Genomic DNA, 22,493 nt, shown 5'->3' with positions numbered 1-22,493 from the left:
GACCCGTCTCCATCCCACCGACCCCCCCCCCCATCACACCAACTTCCGCTCCATCACACCGATCCTCCTCTCCATCACACCGACCCCCTCCATCACACCGACCCCCTCCATCACACCGACCCCCCCTCCATCAGCCCGACCCCCTCCATCACCCCGACCCCCCCCATCACCCCGACCCCCCCATCACCCCGACCCCCCCATCACCCCGACCTCCCCATCACCCCGACCCCCCCATCAGCCCGACCCCCCCATCACCCCGACCTCCCCATCACCCAGACCCCCCCATCACCCAGACCCCCCCCATCTCAACGACCCCCCATCACACCGACCCCCCCCATCACACCGACCCACCCCTCCATCACACCGACCCCCCTCCATCACACCGACCCCCCTTCCATCACACCGAACCCCCTCTCCATCACACCGACCCCCCTCTCCATCACACCGACCCCCCCCCCATCACACCGACCCCCCCCCATCACACCGACCCCCCCTCCATCACACCGACCCCCCTCCATCACACCGACCCCCCCTCCATCACACCGATTCCCCCCTCCATCACACCGACCCCCCTCTATTCCACCGATCCCCCTCTCCATCACACCGACCACACCCTCCATCACACCGACCACTCCCTCCATCACACCGACCACCCCCTCCATCACACCGATCCCCATCCATCCCACTGACCCCCCCATCACACTGACCCCCCCATCACTGACACCCTCCATCACACTGACACCCTCCATCACACTGACCCCCCCTCTCCATCACACCGACCCCCCCCTCCATCACACCGACCCCCCCTCCATCACACCGACCCCCCCTCCATCACCCCGACCCCCTCCATCACCCCGACCCCCCCATCACCCCGACCCCCCCATCACCCCGACCCCCCCATCACCCCGACCCCCCCATCACCCCGACCCTCCCATCACCCCGACCTCCCCATCACCCCGACCCCCCCATCACCCCGACCTCCCCATCACCCAGACCCCCCCATCACCCAGACCCCCCCCATCTCAACGACCCCCCCATCACACCGACCCCCCCCATCACACCGACCCACCCCTCCATCACACCGACCCCCCTCCATCACACCGACCCCCCTTCCATCACACCGATCCCCCCCTCCATCACACCGATCCCCCCCTCCATCACACCGACCCCCCTCTATTCCACTGATCCCCCTCTCCATCACACTGATCCCCCTCTCCATCACACCGACCCCCCCCTCCATCACACCGACCCGTCTCCATCCCACCGACCCCCCCCCCCCATCACACCAACTTCCGCTCCATCACACCGATCCTCCTCTCCATCACACCGACCCCCTCCATCACACCGACCCCCTCCATCACACCGACCCCCTCCATCACACCGACCTCCCTCCATCACACCGATCCCCCTCTCCATCACACCGACTTACCCTCTCCATCACACCGACCCCCCTCCATCACACCAACCCCCCTTCCATCACACCAACCCCCCTTCCATCACACCGACCCCACTCTCCATCACACCGACCCCCCCCCATCACACCGACCCCCCATCACACCGACCCCCCATCACACCGACCCCCCATCACACCAACCCCCCATCACACCACCACCCCTCCATCACACCGACCCCTCCATCACACCGACCCCTCCATCACACCGACCCCTCCATCACACCGACCCCTCCATCACACCGACCCCTCCATCACACTGACCCCACTCCATCACACTGACCCCACTCCATCACACTGACCCCACTCTATCACACCGATCCCCCTCTCCATCACACCGATCCCCCTCTCCATCACACCGATCCCCCTCTCCATCACACCGACTCACCCTCTCCATCACACCGACCCCCCTCCATCACACCAACCCCCCTCTCCATCACACCGACACCCCTCTCCATCACACCGACCCCCCTCTCCATCACACCGACCCCCCTCTCCATCACACCGACCCCCCTCTCCATCACACCGACCCCCCTCTCCATCACACCGACCCCCCCATCACACCGACCCCCCATCACACCGACCCCCCATCACTCCGACCCCCCTATCACACCACCACCCCTCCATCACACCGACCCCTCCATCACACCGACCCCCCATCACACCGACCCCCCCATCACTCCGACCCCCCTATCACACCACCACCCCTCCATCACACCGACCCCTCCATCACACCGACCCCCCATCACACCGACCCCCCATCACTCCGACCCCCCCTATCACACCACCACCCCTCCATCACACCGACCCCTCCATCACACCGACCCCTCCATCACACCGACCCCACTCCATCCCACCGACCCCACTCCATCCCACTGACCCCACTCCATCCCACTGACCCCACTCCATCACACCGACCCCACCCATCACACCGACCCGTCCATCACACCGACCCCTCCATGACACCGACCCCTCTCCATCACACCGATCCCCCTCCATCACACCGACCCCCCTCCATCACACCGACCCCCCTTCCATCACACCGATCCCCCCCTCCATCACACCGATCCCCCCCTCCATCACACCGACCCCCTCTATTCCACTGATCCCCCTCTCCATCACACTGATCCCCCTCTCCATCACACCGACCCCCCCCCTCCATCACACCGACCCGTCTCCATCCCACCGACCCCCCCCCCCCCTCCATCACACCAACTTCCGCTCCATCACACCGATCCTCCTCTCCATCACACCGACCCCCTCCATCACACCGACCCCCTCCATCACACCGACCCCCTCCATCACACCGACCTCCCTCCATCACACCGATCCCCCTCTCCATCACACCGACTTACCCTCTCCATCACACCGACCCCCCTCCATCACACCAACCCCCCTTCCATCACACCAACCCCCCTTCCATCACACCAACCCCCCTTCCATCACACCGACCCCACTCTCCATCACACCGACCCCCCCCCATCACACCGACCCCCCATCACACCGACCCCCCATCACACCGACCCCCCATCACACCGACCCCCCATCACACCACCACCCCTCCATCACACCGACCCCTCCATCACACCGACCCCTCCATCACACCGACCCCTCCATCACACCGACCCCTCCATCACACCGACGTCTCCATCACACTGACCCCACTCCATCACACTGACCCCACTCCATCACACTGACCCCACTCTATCACACCGATCCCCCTCTCCATCACACCGATCCCCCTCTCCATCACACCGATCCCCCTCTCCATCACACCGATCCCCCTCTCCATCACACCGACTCACCCTCTCCATCACACCGACCCCCCTCCATCACACCAACCCCCCTCTCCATCACACCGACCCCCCTCTCCATCACACCGACCCCCCTCTCCATCACACCGACCCCCCTCTCCATCACACCGACCCCCCCATCACACCGACCCCCCATCACACCGACCCCCCATCACTCCGACCCCCCTATCACACCACCACCCCTCCATCACACCGACCCCTCCATCACACCGACCCCCCATCACACCGACCCCCCATCACTCCGACCCCCCCTATCACACCACCACCCCTCCATCACACCGACCCCTCCATCACACCGACCCCTCCATCACACCGACCCCTCCATCACACCGACCCCACTCCATCCCACCGACCCCACTCCATCCCACTGACCCCACTCCATCCCACTGACCCCACTCCATCACACCGACCCCACCCATCACACCGACCCCTCCATGACACCGACCCCTCCATGACACCGACCCCTCTCCATCACACCGATCCCCCTCCATCACACCGACCCCCCCCTCCATCACACCGACCCCCCCTCCATCACACCGACCCCCCTCCATCACACCGACCCCCCTCCATCACACCGACCCCCCCATCACACCGACCCCCCCCATCACACCGACCCCCCCATCACACCGACCCCCCCCATCACACCGACCCCCCCCATCACACCGACCCCCCCCCATCACACCGACCCCCCTCCATCACACCGACCCCCCTCCATCACACCGACCCCCCTCCATCACACCGACCCCCCTCCATCACACCGATCCTCCCCATCACACCGATCCTCCCCATCACACCGATCCTCCCCATCACACCGATCCCCCCCATCACACCGACCGTCCCCCCCATCACTCCGAACCCCCCCATCACTCCGAACCCCCCCATCACTCCGAATCCCCCCATCACTCCGAATCCCCCCATCACTCCGAACCCCCCCATCACACCGACCCCCCCCATCACACCGACCCCCCATCACACCGATCCCCCCATCACACCGATCCCCCCTCCATCACACCGACCGCCCCCCCATCACACTGACCCCCCATCACACTGACCCCCCATCACACTGACCCCCCCTCCATCACAACGACCCCCCCTCCATCACTCCGACCACCGCCTCCATCACACCGACCCCCCTCCATCACACCGACCCCCCCTTCCATCACACCGACCCCCACTCCATCACACTGACACCCTCCATCACACTGTCCCCCCCACTCCATTACACCGACCCCCCTCCCCATCACACCGACCGCCCCCCCATCACTCCGAACCCCCCCATCACTCCGAATCCCCCCATCACTCCGAACCCCCCCATCACTCCGAACCCCCCCATCACACCGACCCCCCCATCACACCGACCCCCCCATCACACCGACCCCCCATCACACCGATCCCCCCATCACACCGATCCCCCCTCCATCACACCGACCGCCCCCCCCATCACACTGACCCCCCATCACACTGACCCCCCATCACACTGACCCCCCATCACACTGACCCCCCATCACACTGACCCCCCCTCCATCACAACGACCCTCCCTCCATCACTCCGACCACCGCCTCCATCACACCGACCCCCCTCCATCACACCGACCCCCCCTCTCCATCACACCGACCCCCCTCTCCATCACACCGACCCCCCCCTCCATCACACCGACCACCCCTCCATCACACCGACCCCCCCTCCATCACACCGACCCCCCTCTCCATCACACCGACCCCCCCTCCATCACACCGACCCCCCCTCCATCACACCGACCCCCCCTCCATCACACCGACCCCCCTCCATCACACCGACCCCCCTCCATCACACTGACACCCCCTCCATCACACCGACCCCCCATCACACCGATCCCCCCCTCCATCACACCGATCCCCCCCTCCATCACACCGATCCCCCCCTCCATCACACCGATCCCCCCCCATCACACTGATCCCCCCCCCCATCACACCGACCCCCCTCAATCACACGGACCCCTCACCCCCTCTCCATCACGCTGTCCCCTCTCCACCACACTGACCTGTCTCTCCCCCATATCCCAGTATCCCTTCCCCCCTCCGTATCACACCGTCCCATCCCCGTATTTCTCAAAATTCGACCCCCCATATCACACCATCCACCCCATCATATCATACCATCCCATCCCCCCGTATCTCACCATTGCCCCCCCACCGTATCACACCAATTCCTACCCCCCATCTCTAGCCTCTTCCCCCCCCCCCGTATCTCACCATTCCCTCCCCATATCTCGGGCCATCCTCACTCCATATCACACCATTCTCATCCTTGTCCAATCTCACCAGCCCCTCGTTCCGTTTAATCGGCCCAGCCACTGCTCCACACGCTCTCCTGAAAGTGCCCTCTGCCTGTAGATTTTAATTTTTAATCCTTGTATTGGAGAACAGTTTGCAAGCAGCAGCAATATTTAAGCTGAATAATTTCCAAGCCTTACTGGCTTCTGCATCTTCTATTCTTTCATGATCAGATATACCCTATGTAGTTAGCTGGAAGTGTGTAGTGCATTCACAAACTGGTTGATTTGGTTACTATTTTGTGTTTTGTCTCTATTTTCCAGCGTTGATCAGCCTATCATTTGGTGGTGCCATTGGACTGATGTTCCTGATGCTTGGATGTGCCCTTCCAGAGTATAAGTAAATAATAAGTGCTCAAATAAAAGCAAAGAACTTGAATGCTGGAAACCTGAAATAAAAATAGAAATTGCTGGAACACCTCAGCAGATCGGTCAGTTTCTGTGGAGGGATAAACTGAGTTAATGTTTTGAGTCCAGAATGACACTTTGTTGGAATTTCTGGATCACAGTGAACTTGAAACATTAATTCTGGTTCCTCCTTTCACAGATACTGCCAGCCTCTCTGACCGTTTTAATTTTTCCAAAATAATAATACTTTGTTTTTGGTGCTAATCCAGATGTCACATCCTCGCTCTTTTAACACCAGAACTAATTGAACATGACTGACTTTATTTCTTGTAGGAAAGAATAAAAGTCATGAGTAAAGATTAAAGATGGGGTTTTAAGGGAATATAATTCAGGTTTGCATTGTAAGTTGTTAAAAAAATAGTTGTATAAATAGTTGAGATTTTCAGGTAGATCAGGACACGAATAGGAAAGGCTTTGCGGGAATGGGCAGGAGCAGGCAGGTGGAGCTGATTTAGTTTGGGATTATGTTCAGCATGGATCAGTTGGACCAAAGGATCTGTCTCCATGCTTTATGACTCTATTTATAAGTTATTCGTAAATGTTATAATTCTTGTCATCTGTATTTCTGTTTGATGACATGCTTTTTTTTGCCTGTTGTTGCATGTAAGGGAAGGACTAGGTAGGGAAAAGTAGTTCACTTCAGAAAAGATTTGAAAGTATACTGACAAAGACCAATTGAACCATGTTTTGTAGGTTTTATTAAATTTCTACAGTAATGGAAGCCATGACATCAACATTCCAAGAGACAGACAAAACTGAGCTAAAAATGGTGGACTAGATTAGATTCCCTACTGTATGGAAACAGGCCTTTCAGCCCAACGAGTCCACACCGACTCTCCGAAGAGTAACCTACCTAGACCCATACCCCTACCCTATTCTTACCCCGAACTAATGCACCCATCACTATTGGCAATTTCACATGGCCAATTCACCTGACCTGCACATCTTTGGATTGTGGGAGGGAGCCGGAGCACCCAGAAGAAACCCACGCAGACACTGGGAGAATGTGCAAACTGCACACAGACAGTTGCCCAAGGCAGGAATTGAACCCGGGTCACGGCGCTGTGAGGCAGCAGTGGAAGGAAGTTATACATAGTCTTTTCCAGGGTAAGCCATGAGGTAAATGGAGCTGCATTTAAAAATAAAAGTTTGATGGGTGGCTGGAAGTGTGTTGTGAGAAAGAGGTCTGAGCTGGCATTTGTGAACAGTGGAAACAGGCTGAGCAGCAAATTGACAATCCAATAAGAGAGGACAGGAAGACCTTTTTTTGTTGGGAGAGTAGAAATACATAGAGGACGTATTTCCAATACTTTTCATCTTTAGCAGCAGGTTTGGACACAAAGAAGTGCTTAAATAAAGAGAGCAGAGGCCGTAAAGCCATCTTGGGGGTCTAGCAGCAAGAGACAGCAAATATTTATAAGGATCTGGCAGTGGGGATCAAGGTTCCAAGTCTAAAGATCTAATCAATGTGAAGGAATCTGCTTGAAAAGAGGCAAAAATAACTCCATGAAATTCCAAAGCATGAAGCGAAATTGGAAATGGCTACTGGTCAAGCTGGTAAAATTGCTTGTATTTAAAAATAATTACAGGTTCAAAGCATGAGGGGCATAGATAAGGTAAATAGGCAAAGTCTTTTCCCTGGGGTTGGGGAGTTCAGAACTAGAGGGCATAGGTTTAGGGTGAGAGGGGAAAGATATAAAAGGGACCTACGGGGTCTATATTTTCCATGCTGTACATCTCTATGACTATGATGAAAAAGGGTAAAACAAATATCTAAACAATTAAAATTTCAAAAGAAAAATAAGATGGAGAATGATCAACAAAATTTTCATATACTAAAATAGTAATTCAAAGTTTGTGCGAAGATTTGTAGCTCGGGTGCTCGTTGCTGTGGTTCTGTTCGCCGAGCTGGAAGTTTTTGTTGTAAACGTTTCGTCCCCTGGCTAGGCGACATCATCAGTGTTTGGGAGCCTCCTGCGAAGCGCTTCTTTGATGTTTCCTCCGGTGTTTATAGTGGTCTGTCCCTGCCGCTTCCGGTTGTCAGTTTCAGCTGTCCGCTGTAGTGGTTGGTATATTGGGTCCAGGTCGATGTGTTTGTTGACCAAAATACACAAACCAACAGCCACGCTCAGACAACAACTCACCAGAACGAAGGACCCGATACCCAACATGAGCAAGATGAATGTAGTGTACAAAATACCATGCAAGGACTGCACTAAACACTATATAGGACAAACAGGAAGACAGCTAACAATCCGCATACATGAACATCAACTAGCCACAAAACGACACGACCAGCTATCCTTAGTAGCCACACACGCAGACAACAAGCAACATGAATTCGACTGGGACAACACTACTATCATAGGGCAAGCCAGACAGAGAACAGCCAGGGAATTCCTAGAGGCATGGCATTCATCCACAAACTCCATCAACAAACACATCGACCTGGACCCAATATACCAACCACTACAGCGGACAGCTGAAACTGACAACCGGAAGCGGCAGGGACAAACCACTATAAACACCGGAGGAAACATCAAAGAAGCGCTTCGCAGGAGGCTCCCAAGCACTGATGATGTCGCCTAGCCAGGGGACGAAATGTTTGCAACAAAAACTTCCAGCTCGGCGAACAGAACCACAGCAACTAAAATAGTAAGTTTTCATGATTAAAATTTACCAAAAGAAAAGATTTATGGACTTTTTTTTAATATGCTTCATTCATGGGATGTGGGAATATGAGCTGGGCCAGCATTTATTGCCCATCCTTTATTGCCTTTGAGAAGGTGGGTATAAGCCACTGCTTGAGCTGCTGCAGTTGATCTGGTGTAGGTGTTGTCTCCTGTCATTAGGGAAGGAGTTTCTGCTTTTTGACGCAGCGATATTTCCATTCCTTTGTGTCAAAACACTGAGACTCCTTCCCTAATGGAATTGAGTGTATACCTTCGGCAGTTGGACTATAGCAATTTAAGAAGGCAGCTCGCTGAGTTATAGTTTTATTGTTTACTGCAGAGATCTGAAAACTGATTCTTGGTGACCCTTCCAATTTAGTATTAAATGAGAACTCAGCTATTGGATGCATTGGCTTTCAAATGAGACTTTAAGCTGAGACCCTGTCTATCCCATCAGGTTGTGTAAAATATCCCATGGCATTATTTGAGGAGAAGTGCAGTTCTTCCTGATACCCAGGTCAACATTTGTCTCTAGCTACCATTAGAGTCATAGAGATGTACAGCATAGAAACAGACCCTTCAGTCCAAGCTGTCCATGCCGACCAGATATCCCAACCCAATCTTGTCCTGCCTGCCAGCACCTGGCCCATATCCCTCCCAACCCTTCCTATTCGTATACCCATCCAAATGCCTCTTAAACGTTGCAATTGTACCAGCCTCCACCACATCCTCAGGGTCAGGCAGCTCATTCCAGACACATACTACCCTTTGCATGAAAATGTTGCCCCTTAGGTTTCTTTTACATCTTTCCGTTCTCACCCTAAACCTATGCCCTCTAATTCTGGACTCCCCGACCCCAGAGAAAAGACTTTGTCTATTTATCCTATCCATGCCCCTCATAATTTTGTAAACCTCCATAAGGTCACCCCTCAGCCTCCGACGCTCCAGGGAAAACAGCCCCAGCCTGTCCAGCCTCTCCCTGTAGTTCAAATCCTCCAACCCTGGCAACATCCTTGTAAATCTTTTCTGTACCCTTTCAAGTTTCACAACAACTTTCCGATAGGAAGGAGACCAGAATTGCACGCAATATTCCAACAGTGGCCTAACAAATGTCCTGTACAGCCGAAACATGACCTCCCAACTCCTGTACTCATTACTCTGACCAATAAGGGAAAGCATACCAAACGCCTTCTTCACTATCCTATCTACCTGCAACTCCACTTTCAAGGAGTTATGAACTTGCACTCCAAGGTCTGTTTGTTCAGCAACACTCCCTAGGACCTTACCATTAAGTATATAAGTCCTGCTAAGATTTGCTTTCCCAAAATGCAACACCTCGCATTTATCTGAATTAAACTCCATCTGCCACTTCTCAGCCCATTGGCCCATCTGGTCCAGATCCTGTTGTAATCTGAGGTAATCCTCTTCGCTGTCCATGACACCTCCAATTTGGTGTCATCTGCAAACTTACTAACTGTACCTCTTATGCTCGCATCCAAATCATTTTTGCCACCTGCCCTGCCTTATTTCCCAAGAGTAGCTCAAGTTTTACACCTTCTCTAGTAGGTACATCCACATACTGAATCAGAAAATTGTCTTGTACACACTTAAGAAATTCCTCTCCATCTAAACCTTTAACACTATGGCAGTCCCAGTCAATGTTTGGAAAGTTAAAATCCCCTACCATAACTACCCTATTATTCTTACAGATAGCTGAGATCGCCTTACAAGTTTGTTTTTCAATTTCCCTCTGACTATTAGGGGGTCTGTAATACAATCCCAATAAGATGATCATCCCTTTCTTATTTCTCAGTTCCACCCAAATAACTTCCCTGGATGTATTTCCGGGAATATCCTCCCTCAGCACAGCTGTAATGCTATCCCTTATCAAAAATGCCACTCCCCCTCCTCTCTTGCCTCCCTTTCTATCCTTCCTGTAGCATTTGTATCCTGAAACATTAAGCTACCATCCTGTCCATCCCTGAGCCATGTTTCTGTAATTGCTATGATATCCCAGTCCCATGTTCCTAACCATGCCCTGAGATCATCTGCCTTCCCTGTTAAGCCCCTTGCATTGAAACAAATGCAGTTTAATTTATTAGTCCTACCTTGTCCCTGACTGTTTGACTCACTTCTGTCTCAACTCTACCAGTCTCAGATTGATCTCTTTCCTCACTATCTCCCTGGGTTTCCCCCACCCCTCCTCCCCACCTTACTAGTTTAAATCCTCACAAGCGATTCTAGCAAATTACCCTGCCAGTATATTAGTCCCCTTCCAATTTAGGTGCAATCCATCCTCCTTGTACAGGTCACTAGTACCCCAAAAGAGATTCCAATGATCCAAAAATGTGAATCCTTCTCCCATACACCAGCTCCTCAGCCATGCGTTCATCTGCTCTTTCCTCCTCTTCCTGCCCTCACTAGCTCGTAGCACCGGGAGTAATCCAGATATTACTACCGTTGAGGACCTCCTTTTTAAATTTCTGCTGAACTTTCTGTAATCTCCCTTCAGAATCTCAATCTTTTCCCTTCCTATGTTGTTGGTTCCAATGTGGGTAATGACCCCTTGCCGGCCCCTCTCCCCCCTGAGAACATTCTGCACCCTCTCTGAGACATCCTTGACCCTGGTACCAGGGAAACAACACACTATTCTGCTTTTTCTCTGCTGGCCACAGAAACGTCTGTCTGTACCTCAGACTAGAGAATCCCTTAACACAATTAATCTCTTGGAACCCGACGTACCCCTCATTGCATTAGAGCCAGTCTCAATACCAGAAACTTGGCTGTTCGTGCTACGTTCCCCTGAGAATCCTTCACCCCCTACATTTTCCAAAATACCTGTTTGAAATGGGTATATCCACAAAAGACTCTTGCCCTAGGTGCCTACCTCTCTTACCCTTCCTGGAGTTAACCCATCTATGTGACTGTATCTGAGACTTTCCCCCCTTCCTATAACTGCTATCCATCACATACTGTTGCTGTCGCAAATTCCTCATTGCTTCTATCTGTCCCTCCAACCAATCCACTGGATCTGATAAGATTTCCATCCAACAGCATTTATGGCAGATATAATCTGCAGTAACCCTTAAACTCTCTTTAAACTCCCACATCTGACAAGAAGTACACGTCACTGCAAAGACCATTTTTGCTCCTTCACAATCTACAGACCCAGAAAATAACACCGTCTTGTTTCTCTACAAACACTGCCCCAGGTTAAATTAATAGTTATGGCTTATATTTTAAGTTTAAGTTCAAGAGACCTATCTCCAAAAACATATAATCAAGAAAGAACCCACTGTACTCACTAATACAGCCTTTCTCTTGGACAGACTTAAAACAACAATTAACTTATCTGATTCTGTGTTGTGAACTTCGCCCAAACCACTTCCTCCAAGATTAGTTGTGAAATTCACTGTTTGTTAATTTTCCCATCTGCACTCCAATGTCCAGCGACACATGAATTCAAAAACAGCAAAGGCAGTAACTGTTAGGTTTTCTCTCTCTCTCTCTCTCTCTCTTGCACTGTCCCACTAAAAGCACACATTATTTTGGCCATGATCACCTAGTTTCTGGAAACGTCCCCTGTGAAAATTATCTGCCATATCTCCTGGGATTTGATGGTGGCTCCTTCAAAAATGGCTGTAAAGCACTTTAAAGTTATCCTGAAGTAACAAAAGACACAATATACATTCAATATTTTTATTTTCAAATTTAATTCTGGACCCATGTATCTATAGGAGTTGTATTGACACTTCGCAACAGCATTTTTCATAACCCATTAACTTCAAAACATAAAACATTGTTATTTTGTCAGCGTAGGCTGGATTTGAATTAGAAGGGAATTAAACAACACTCTGCCATCTAATTCTCAAAACTTGAATGATATTTATTGATACTTAACATACACAATGGGATGCTACAAGTATGTCACAAACCTTGCAAAATGTTACAAAGTTAATGTAGGAAATCTGGGTTTTTTTTGGGGCTACATTGGTGTAGGATCCTCTAATGTATAAGAAATAGTTCCAAAGTTGGACACACTGGGAACTTCGTATGACCATGTTAAAAGAGATTGGAAACAAATAGATCAATGTTAAGAATAGAAATTCAGTGAAGAACAGTGTTGGATTAATGTTATGTCAAGTTTAGAATCATTTGGCACAGAAGGAAGCCATTTTGGTACTCATGCCTTTGCAAGCTTTTTGAAGAGACTACGATTAGTAGCACACCATGCTTGTTTCTCTAGTATGGTACTTACTTTTTTTTTTCTATTTTTCAACAGCAATCCAATGCCCTTTTGAAAAAATCTGATTGAATCTGTCACATCCACCCTTTCAGGCAGATTATCATAATTCACTGGGACATTTTATCTCCATACTGAGATTTTTCTAATTAAATCTATCATCCAACCCTGTGCTAATAGAAACGATTTTTCTCCATCTAATCTTATCAAAACTCTTCATTGTTTTAACACAACTGTTAAATCTCTCATTAACCTTTCCTACTCTATGGAAGATCATCCCAGCTCCTCCAATCTTTCCATGTAACTGGTGTCCCTCACACCTGATGTTATTCTAGTAAATTTTCTCTGTACCAATAATCTGGCCTTTCTAAAGTGTGGTGCCCAAAATTGGATGCAATAATCCAGCTGGGCGGCACGGTGGCACAGTGGTTAGCACTGCTGCCTCACAGCGCCAGAGCCCCGGGTTCAATTTCCGACTGAGGCGACTGACTGTGTGGAGTTTGCACATTCTCCCCGTGTCTGCGTGGGTTTCCTCCGGGTGCTCCGGTATCCTCCCACAGTGCAAAGATGTGCGGGGCAGGTGAATTGGCCACGCTAAATTGCCCGTAGTGTTAGGTTAAAGGGGTAAATGTAGGGGTATGGGTGGGTTGCGCTTCGGCGGGTCGGCGTGGACTTGTTGGGCCGAAGGGCCTGTTTCCACACTGTAAGTAATCTAATCTAATCTAAAAAAAGTGTTTTTTGCAAACATTTAGTGTATCTTTCTTTAGTTTGTGCTTCTACATATTTGACCGGGAATGATTTATATATGTATGCCTCCAGGTTTCTCTGATCCTCTGCCTCTTTTAGAATGATTCAATTTTATTTATAATATGCTCATCAAATTTCTCATCCAAAATGTATCACTCCACACTCCATATAATGCATTTCGTCTATGATGCATCTATCCGTTTCAGTGTGCATAGGTCGCCTTGTAGTTTGCTGCTCTCCTCTTCATATATGACTACACTATATTCATCCACAATGTTTGAAATTATGCATTGTGTCCCCAAGTCTAAATCAATAATATGGAAATGACACCAAAATTGGTGGCATAGTAGACAGTGAAAAACATTTTCCAAGATTACAAAGGGATTTTTTATCAAGTGGGTCAATGGGCTGAAAAATGGCAGATGGAGTTCAATCTAGATAATGTGAGATATTGTATTTTGGTACAACAAACAAGGGTAAGGCTTATAGAGTTAATAGTAGGGCCTTGGGTCGTGTTATAGGTACCTAGGGGTGCAGATACATGAATCTTTGACATTTGTATCACATGTAGACAAGGTAGTTAAAAAGGCATTTGGCACTCTTGCTTCCATTGCTCTGTCCTTTGAGTATAGGAGTTGGGAAGTCATATTGAGGTTGTAAAGGACATTGGTGAAGCCTCTTCTGGAATTCTGTGTCCAGTTCTAGTCACCCAGTTATAGGAAGGATATTATTAAGCTGGAGAGGATTCAAAAGAGATTTACCAGGGTGTTGCCAGATATGGAAGGTTCGACTTATAAGTAAAGGCTGAATAGAAGAGGACCTTTTTCACTGGAGCGTAGGATAATGAGAGGAGAGCTGTAAAATTTATAAAATAATGATCGATATAGATAGAGTTAATGGTAGTTGTCTTTTCCCTAGGATTGGGGATTTCAAGACTGGGGGCACATTTTTAAGGTGAGAGGGGAGATATTTACAAAAGACATGAAGGGCAAATGTTGTACACAGAGGGTGTTTCATGTGTGGAATGAACTTCTAGAGGAAATGGTTCAAATGGGTACAATTACAATGTTTAAAAGACATTTGGACAAGTACATGAATAGGAAAGGTTTGGAGGGATATGAGCCAGAAGCAGGCAGGTGGGGCTAGTTTATCTTGGGATTATGGTTGGCATGAACTGGTTAGACTGAAGAGTCTGTTTCTGTGTTGTACAACTCTTGACTCTGTGGTGAATAGCAACATTTCTAATACCAACTACTGAGGACACCACGCTGAAAAAACAATTGGTCACTCATACTGTCCTTTTCTCAGCACTAATCTTATGTCTTTGGTGACATTTGAGTTGCATCAGCTTCAAGTTTTGTAGTATGTCCATTATGCACAGTATTAAACAGGTTTGACAGTCTATGCACACATTAATTATATCATCCTAATCATTCCTCAATTACTGCATTGAGGATATTAAGTAAAGTTTGTCAGAAATGATTTTCCATTAGCAATCTATATTGGCTATCATTTATTAACCAAATGTCATTGAACATTGTCTTGGATTATCATCAGTAGAAATTTTCTTACCATTGGCAAGACTGCCTGATTTATTTCTGTTCCCATTTTTGAACAGTGGAAGCAGCAACCCTTCATTCCCAGGGACCATTCTCGTGTCCAAGACAAATTGGGAAATTGTGGCAAAAGCCTGTGCTATATCCACACTTGCTTGATTGAGCACTTTGGGTGCATCCCTTCCTGATTGTTTGACTTGGAGTACTGCCAAGCTTCTAATTACCTCCTTGACCTATTTTCATCCTATTTACTTTTCTCTACCTTTTTCCTTCTTTTATTATGATATTGGCACCACTGTATTCTTTGCAGAAAGTGAGGACTGCAGATGCTAGAGATCAGAGACGACAGTGTGTGTTGCTGGAAAAGCACAGCAGGTCAGGCAGCATCAAAGGAGTAGGAGAATTGACGTTTCGGGCATATGCCCTTCATCAGCGTTGTCTTCTTTAATAGACAGCTGTGAAGACCAGAATTTTGCCGAGGTGCCAAAAATCCTGCTTCTGGGGCTGAAAGCAGGAGATGGCCTTGCAATTTTGAGTGGTGGGACCCAGCCTGCATTTTATGGGTGATGACAATTAAGTGACAATCAAAAATACAGAGAAAATGAATAGTCTTTAATAATATAATGTGCTTAATTCCCTTTTGTACTGTTAACCAGAAAAATTATATAATAAACCATTTTTTAATGCTGTTTCATTTCAGATTTATTTCTTTGGTTATTCATAAAGATGTAGCTTTGGAGTCCTTTCCTTAGTCCCTCAGCAGAATGGTTTAGGTTCTTCCTGAACTGCCATCCTTCTAAATTCATACTTTCCATTGAAATACATTGGCCTTGTTTTTTTTTCCATAACTATTCTTGTCTATAGTTAAAAATTACACAACACCAGGTTATAGTCCAACAGGTTTATTTGGAAGTACAAGCTGTTGGAGTGCTGCTCCTTCATCAGGTGGTTGTGGAGTATTCTTGTCTAAGACCAGTCTTAATATCATGCTGTTGTTTATTTTTGCTCCTAATTTCTGGGATGAGGTTGACTTGTCTGGTTGTTGATGCAGTGAAACCTCAGTGTAACTAGATGAGCATTATCTAGAATGATAGGAATAACTGCAGAAAAGGCAATCGGTGTATCTGGTATGTTCTGGTATTCCTTCAGCTGAACCTCTGTACAATAGTCATGTTTTCTTTTAATCATATTTTTCTCAATTATTTATTAAACACCCTTTGATATAATAGTACATTCTCTTCTTCAGACATTTCTTGTGGTAAATAGGAAAGGAATTAGACCATTCATCTCTTTGAACCTATTCTAATGTTCTATTTGTTCATGGCTAATATGTCTGCTGACTTTTTTTTAAACCTGCCTTTATTTGATATCTTGATGTCTTAATCTAATAAAATATTAGTCTTTGTAAACTTAAATTATCTCAGTGTCCACAGCCTTTTAAAAGTTTTACATTTCCATTAGTTTATGGAAATTCGCTTCCTGGGTTCATTTCCACATGAGCTAGCGCTATATGTCTTTGCCCTGGAATTTCCAAAAGCAGGAAATTGTTTCTCTATGTCAACCCAAGCAAATCATTTTTTAAAAATACTTTGATTAGATCAGCCATTTAAACGTTAGGGAGTACAAACCAGGTTTGTACAACCTGTACTCCTAATTTGATCCTTTCAACTGTGAAATAAATCTGAATGATCTGTGCTGTTCTGTACTCCCTCCAAGGGCAGTACAGTATAGCTTTTCAGAAGTTTGGTATCCAAAGTTTACATCAGTGCTCCAGCTGCGATTTGACTAAGGCTTTGAATTTTGTATTCCTCTCCATTGAGATAAAAGACTTAGGGTGGGAATTTCCCAGCATGCACCAAGATCAATAGGCTCAAATAAGAGACAGAGGCCTGCCATGTGAGGAACAGATACTTGCCTATGATTTTTCCCAAATTGTACAGTGGGAAGCATGTGGGCTTTCAATAAGAAGGCTTCCCGTTTGCAGGATGATGGTCTTTCCAGCTTATTTAAACTTTCTGAAACCAATAAAAAATCTTTGTGGTTAGGTAATCACGATGGAGGGTGTGTCCCTCAATACTACACTGCCACTGAGGGCCACTAAGCCTGCTTGGAATCTTGATACCTGATCGACGGTTGGGAAACTGCCTTCAAGCATCTGCGGTATTCTTGGCTGCTTGTGGGGAACTGGAGGTTGACAATCAGCATTACTGAATCTTTTACATAGATCACTTGGCTACAGTAGTACTGGCAGCATTGTCATCTGTCCCATTCCACCTTTGGGAAAATGGCCTGGGATTGGAATGTAGTTGGGGAGCCACCTTGCAGAACAGTGGCACTGTTTTCACTACCAGTCTGCCTCCTTGCCCAATTCTGTTTTACCGAATGTAGTTCAATCCAACATTCTGTTATCCATTCTAGTTGTGTTTTTGTATTTGGGGGCTTGCTTTCAGTGCTAGATACATGATACAAGAGTACCTAAATCCTTCTGATCCTCCATAATCCCAAACCATTCACTATTAAAAAGTTATTCTGATAGCTCCAAAGTGGCTAATCTCCCACTTTCTCCCATATAATCCCATCTGTTCTTTGTTTGCCCATCCAGTAATTTGTTTCTTTGTAATGTGTGCTTCCCTTTTCACAACTTAATCTTTTAACCCACTCTCATATGCAAATTTGGATATATAGCTCTCGACTATATATGCAAATCATTATCACGTATGATTAAAAGTTGAGAACTGAGTAAAGTTTCCTGTCAAACCTCACTTGTCATACCCCACCAATTAGAGAGCTTTTGCTTTATTTCTATCTCTTACATTGTATCTAACTGATGTTAGATGTATATAGGCAGTGTCTGCAATGGACTTGTTGTTGACTAATACACCAATGGCCCATTCACATTCTCTAAAACAAGTTTTTAATTTTTTTTCCTATCCTCTAAAATACTTATTAAGCCTCTCTGCCAATCCCTCATTTTTTTTCAAATGCAGAATGTTCCAAAATGTTTAGTCATGGTTCTTTTACGCTGTTTCCTGAATGTTCTCCTATATACAAACAATAAATTCTACCTGCTTTGTCAATCAAAGCCAGATTTGGCCAGGAAACAGACTGATCCATAATCCATTCTAAGATGTTGCTTTTTGTATCTTTCCAGCTAATTTTATATACAACAGCATGTAAACTATTGTAATTGTAACTACAGAAAGCGTCATTCTTTCTCACTTTGCTGTATAATGTAGCATGAGACTTACTGTTAACCTGTACGGCCATTGAGATTTAGTGCAGAAATTTGAAGCCTGTATTATGGTGATACATATAACTGACATGTAGGGATTATGAAGGCACCTAAGCTGATAAATAAAAATGACTGTCTGTCCGAGCTGAAATGAAAGGCTGTAGGTGCCGAGGGTGTTTGTGTTGGGTAAGAGCATTCAGAAGCTTAAGGAGTATAGTTAAAGTGAGTCTCTGGATCAAGGGAAATTAATTCAGATTGATTGCAGAAGGTGTGTGTGGAGAAAGCGAAAATGAGTATAAGTAGTCAAGCTTGTGAAATTGTAAAGAACATTGGATACAAAACAAAATGTTGTCATGTTTCAAACTAGTCCAGTTGGTGGCAGTGATTATTCCAGTTCCATATTCCTAGTGATGTTGACTGTTTAGATGTATGTTATAGGCAACCATCGTCTATTCAACTTTATTGACGATATTAGTGTTTTCCCCAAAGGAATTTCCCCAAAGTTTTTGCTTTGGGCTTTTTGCCTTTGCTAGCATGTAATATTACTGGTGTTTACAAGGATGGTGGACTGTCTTAATGGGAGGTGTGAAGTATTGGCCTCATGGTATTTTCTTATCTTTTCCTTTCTATGTAACTCAGGAAACTTTACTGGTATAATGAAATCTTTCTTTTCCATGGCAGGGATTGTATTCGTAATCAATAGGGCCACCTTACATTTTTATGAATTTGTAGCAGGATGTTTATAGTTTCAAGTTATTAAAGTTGCCATGTCATATCCTTCCACTCTAATTAGTGACTCTCATTTTCTAGTTTGTACATGTGTGTAGAAGAACTGCAATCCTGTTTTTTCTTTCTGTTCTCATTTTTATTCTCTTTGCTATTCTCATCAACCTCTCTATTTGCCCAGGTTATTTTTCCCATTGCCCCTTTGGAATGGCAATTTTGGAATAGTCTACTACTTCACTATACAGTACTTGTATTTAATTCTTTTATTTATGACTTCCCCCTCCAGGAGCCTTGCTAATTTAAGCATTTGCATCTTTCATACATATTTCTGTGTAGCTGAGATGAGCAATTTTGCATGCTTATTTTGTGTAATGGCTAAAGGCAACTTTAGCTGTTGATTTTCACTGAAGCAGTGTTTTGGTAATTACCTACACTGATTTGAATTGCAGTGATTAAAATTGAGATTCAATCTGTAATGCAAGGGGCAGCACAATGTTATGAACGAAATGGAGGATCATGTCAGAAAATACAATCAACTGGTTAGTCAGAAAGGGAGTTTCAACGGCTTAATATGTGACTGCTTTTGGTTGCATCAATATATGTGTCTGAAGCTTCATCTGTTTTTCTCTTTTTCTTTCCTCTTTCTCTTGCAGCAAATACTGGCCATTGTTTGTTCTTTTCTTTTACATTCTCTCTCCAATCCCATACTACATAGGAAGGAGAGTAGTTGATGACACTGATGCAGCAAGCAGTGCATGTAAAGAACTTGCCATATTTCTCACTACAGGCGTAGTCGTCTCAGCATTTGGGTTGCCTATAATTTTTGCAAGAGCACAACTGGTGAGTATTATTGCCATATTACTGTACAATATGGACTCTGAACAGTTTTGCAAATGGAGGGGAGAAGTAACAGCTAATATTTTTTATTAGTAGTGACTATATTTTAAAATGCTGACCAATATCTTGGCCTGGACTTTGCAGTCAGTGATGGAGTAGTGGTGTTTGCTGCTAAGTATACTGAGAAACAAAAACTTGTATAGTGTGTCAGCTGCAGTGAGAACTTTACTTTGCTGCAGTATTGCCCACTAATGAAGCAGTTTGAGAGGTCTGTCAGCAAGATGCATTGTCACACTCCTCTCAGTGTCACAAATTGAAGGCGTGTCTTTTACGGTCAGTCTTCAGCTCAAAGGTGAGTGGTTTATTATGGTGTTGAACACTTTTTTTGAAAATAAACTTTCTTGAGTGAACTTTTAAAACCTGTTAGGAGCAGCATGGTGGTTCAGTGGTTATCACTGTTGCCTGTCAGGTGACTGTCTGTGTGGAGTTTGTACGTTCCCCCTGAGACTGTATGGGTTTCCTCTGGTTGCTCTGGTTTCCTCTCACAGTCCAATAGCGTGCAGGTTAGGTGGATTGGCCATGCTAAATTGCCCTCAGTGTACAGGAATGTACAGGCCAGGTGATTAACCATGGTAAATCTGGAGTTATGGACATAGGGTGGGGAGCTTGGTCTGAGTTGGGATACTCTTCGGAGGGTCTGTGCAGATTCAATGTGTTGAATGGCCTCTTTGCACACTGTGGAGATTCTATGATTCTGTTGGAAATTATAGATACGTTAAAACTTTCAACACCTGGTGACTGTTCCACAAGAATATCTTGGACAAGCTGCCTTGGTTTAAATAGGAGCTGAGAGTCTTTAACAAACTTGAAACATTTTAAACTTATTTTTAAAAATCGTGATAATTCCACAAAATGCATTCTGACCCTTTGCCATGCTAATATTATGTGATTTCCCTTCCATTCTCTGCTACTTTGGAACTGCACTGGAATAATTCTGGGTGAATCAGAAGGTTTATCCAACCCCATCCTCCTTGAGTTTTCAAATGTGCAGAAAAAGGATGTTCATAAGATATGATTTACAATTGTTACTATACCACTAACAAAAAATGCCTCAGGCGCAAGAGCTAATCCTTCAATTTGGAATTTGCCTAAAGTTTAATTTTCCAAATTAATGTTCCCTTCAATAGAAGTGAATCAAGTGATCATCCAGACTGATATCAATAATGCATTTTCTACTTACGTTATACATAGGTTCTTTGTTTTTTTTTTGTAGTTATTTCTTAAATTGAGCAAGTAGTGTTCATTGTTACACATTTAGCTTAACACTAATAATCTTTCTATTCTGACCAAAAATGAGAAATGGTTCAGTTTGAATGAACTTGTCCTACCTTAAGGACGGACACCATTTCTACCTCAGTTATGATTAATTAAGGCTGAGTGTTTCGGTATTCAAGTGATAAAATACACTCCCTGTATTCCCACACTATATAGGGGGGAGTCTACTTTAAACCACATTCTTCTTTCAGAATTATTCCCTTTTTATCTGTCTCTATTTAAATGTATGGTGAGTCAATGGCATAATGTTAATGTCTTTTGACTGGTAATCCAAAGGCTAGTATGTTCAAGTCTCACTATGCCAGCTGATTAAATTAAATTAAATTAATATAGGCAGACGGCAGGTTACAAGCAGGTTCCATTCCTGAGAATGTTTATAAGTTGATTTGTGTGTACAAATCAGTTCAATATATAATATTTATCTGCAAGCAAACGTTCAGGTCAGATCCTTAAAGTTATTAGTACAATGGGATCTCGTTCATAAGTGTGAGCATCCCTAAGTTGGATGTTCATACTTTGGGGATCTCCTATAAGTGTGTTTCATGTGGGGAATTGCTGCCAATCCATAATTGCTCTTGAGAAAATGGTGACAGCTGCTTTCTTGGATTGCTACAATCCTCAGGGTGGAGGTATGCTTACAGTGCTGTTAGGGAGTTCGCAGCAATATAGAAAAACTGGCAATATAGTTCCAAGTCAGTATGCTGTGATTTTGGGGGGAACTCAGTGATGGTGATCTTCACAATCACTGGTGTTGAAACCTAAGCAAAATTATCTGGAGTAGAGCATTAACTCATTGCTTTCCCAAATCTTTCAGATATGACCCCATTTTGTGACTTGAAAATTGTCATGACTCCTCATTGAACAGGGTTTAGGGGCTGAGAGTAGAGGCCTGGTTGGGGGGGTGGATACAGCTGTCGTTACTCTGATAGAGTTCCACAGTGGCTATTGTTGAATTAACTTGCAGCACCAAAATCTCAGCTCACGACACCAGTTGGGTTCCGACCCCCACTTTGAGTACCCTTGCATTAACCACTGTAAGCAATTTTTGTGTTGTAATAACTTCTCAAACACGTTATGCAAGGAAGGATTGGTTGCAATTTAATATCATTAAGATTTATCTAGAAATAAACAGTTAATTTAGGGATTTGTAGATTCATGTGT

General features: G+C 46.3%; 1 protein-coding gene across 1 annotated transcript in view; it reads left to right on the top strand.

Annotated features, from left to right (window-relative positions):
* The window catches only part of leprotl1 (leptin receptor overlapping transcript like 1), an 87,997-nt gene that overhangs the window by 50,923 nt on the left and 14,581 nt on the right, over positions 1 to 22,493 (top strand). The window contains exons 2-3 of the mRNA XM_043720428.2: positions 5,841 to 5,916; positions 19,814 to 20,000. Coding sequence (XP_043576363.1) covers positions 5,841 to 5,916; positions 19,814 to 20,000 — 263 coding nt within the window. The remainder of the gene's footprint in view (positions 1 to 5,840; positions 5,917 to 19,813; positions 20,001 to 22,493) is intronic.

The sequence above is a fragment of the Chiloscyllium plagiosum genome, unplaced genomic scaffold (genome assembly GCF_037043375.1).
Source record: "Chiloscyllium plagiosum isolate Xiang-an unplaced genomic scaffold, Cpla_swu_hap1 HiC_scaffold_2, whole genome shotgun sequence".
NCBI classification, from domain to species: Eukaryota; Metazoa; Chordata; class Chondrichthyes; order Orectolobiformes; family Hemiscylliidae; genus Chiloscyllium; species Chiloscyllium plagiosum.
Note: the sequence above shows the minus strand (reverse complement) of the source record. Positions and strands in the feature narration are given on the sequence as shown.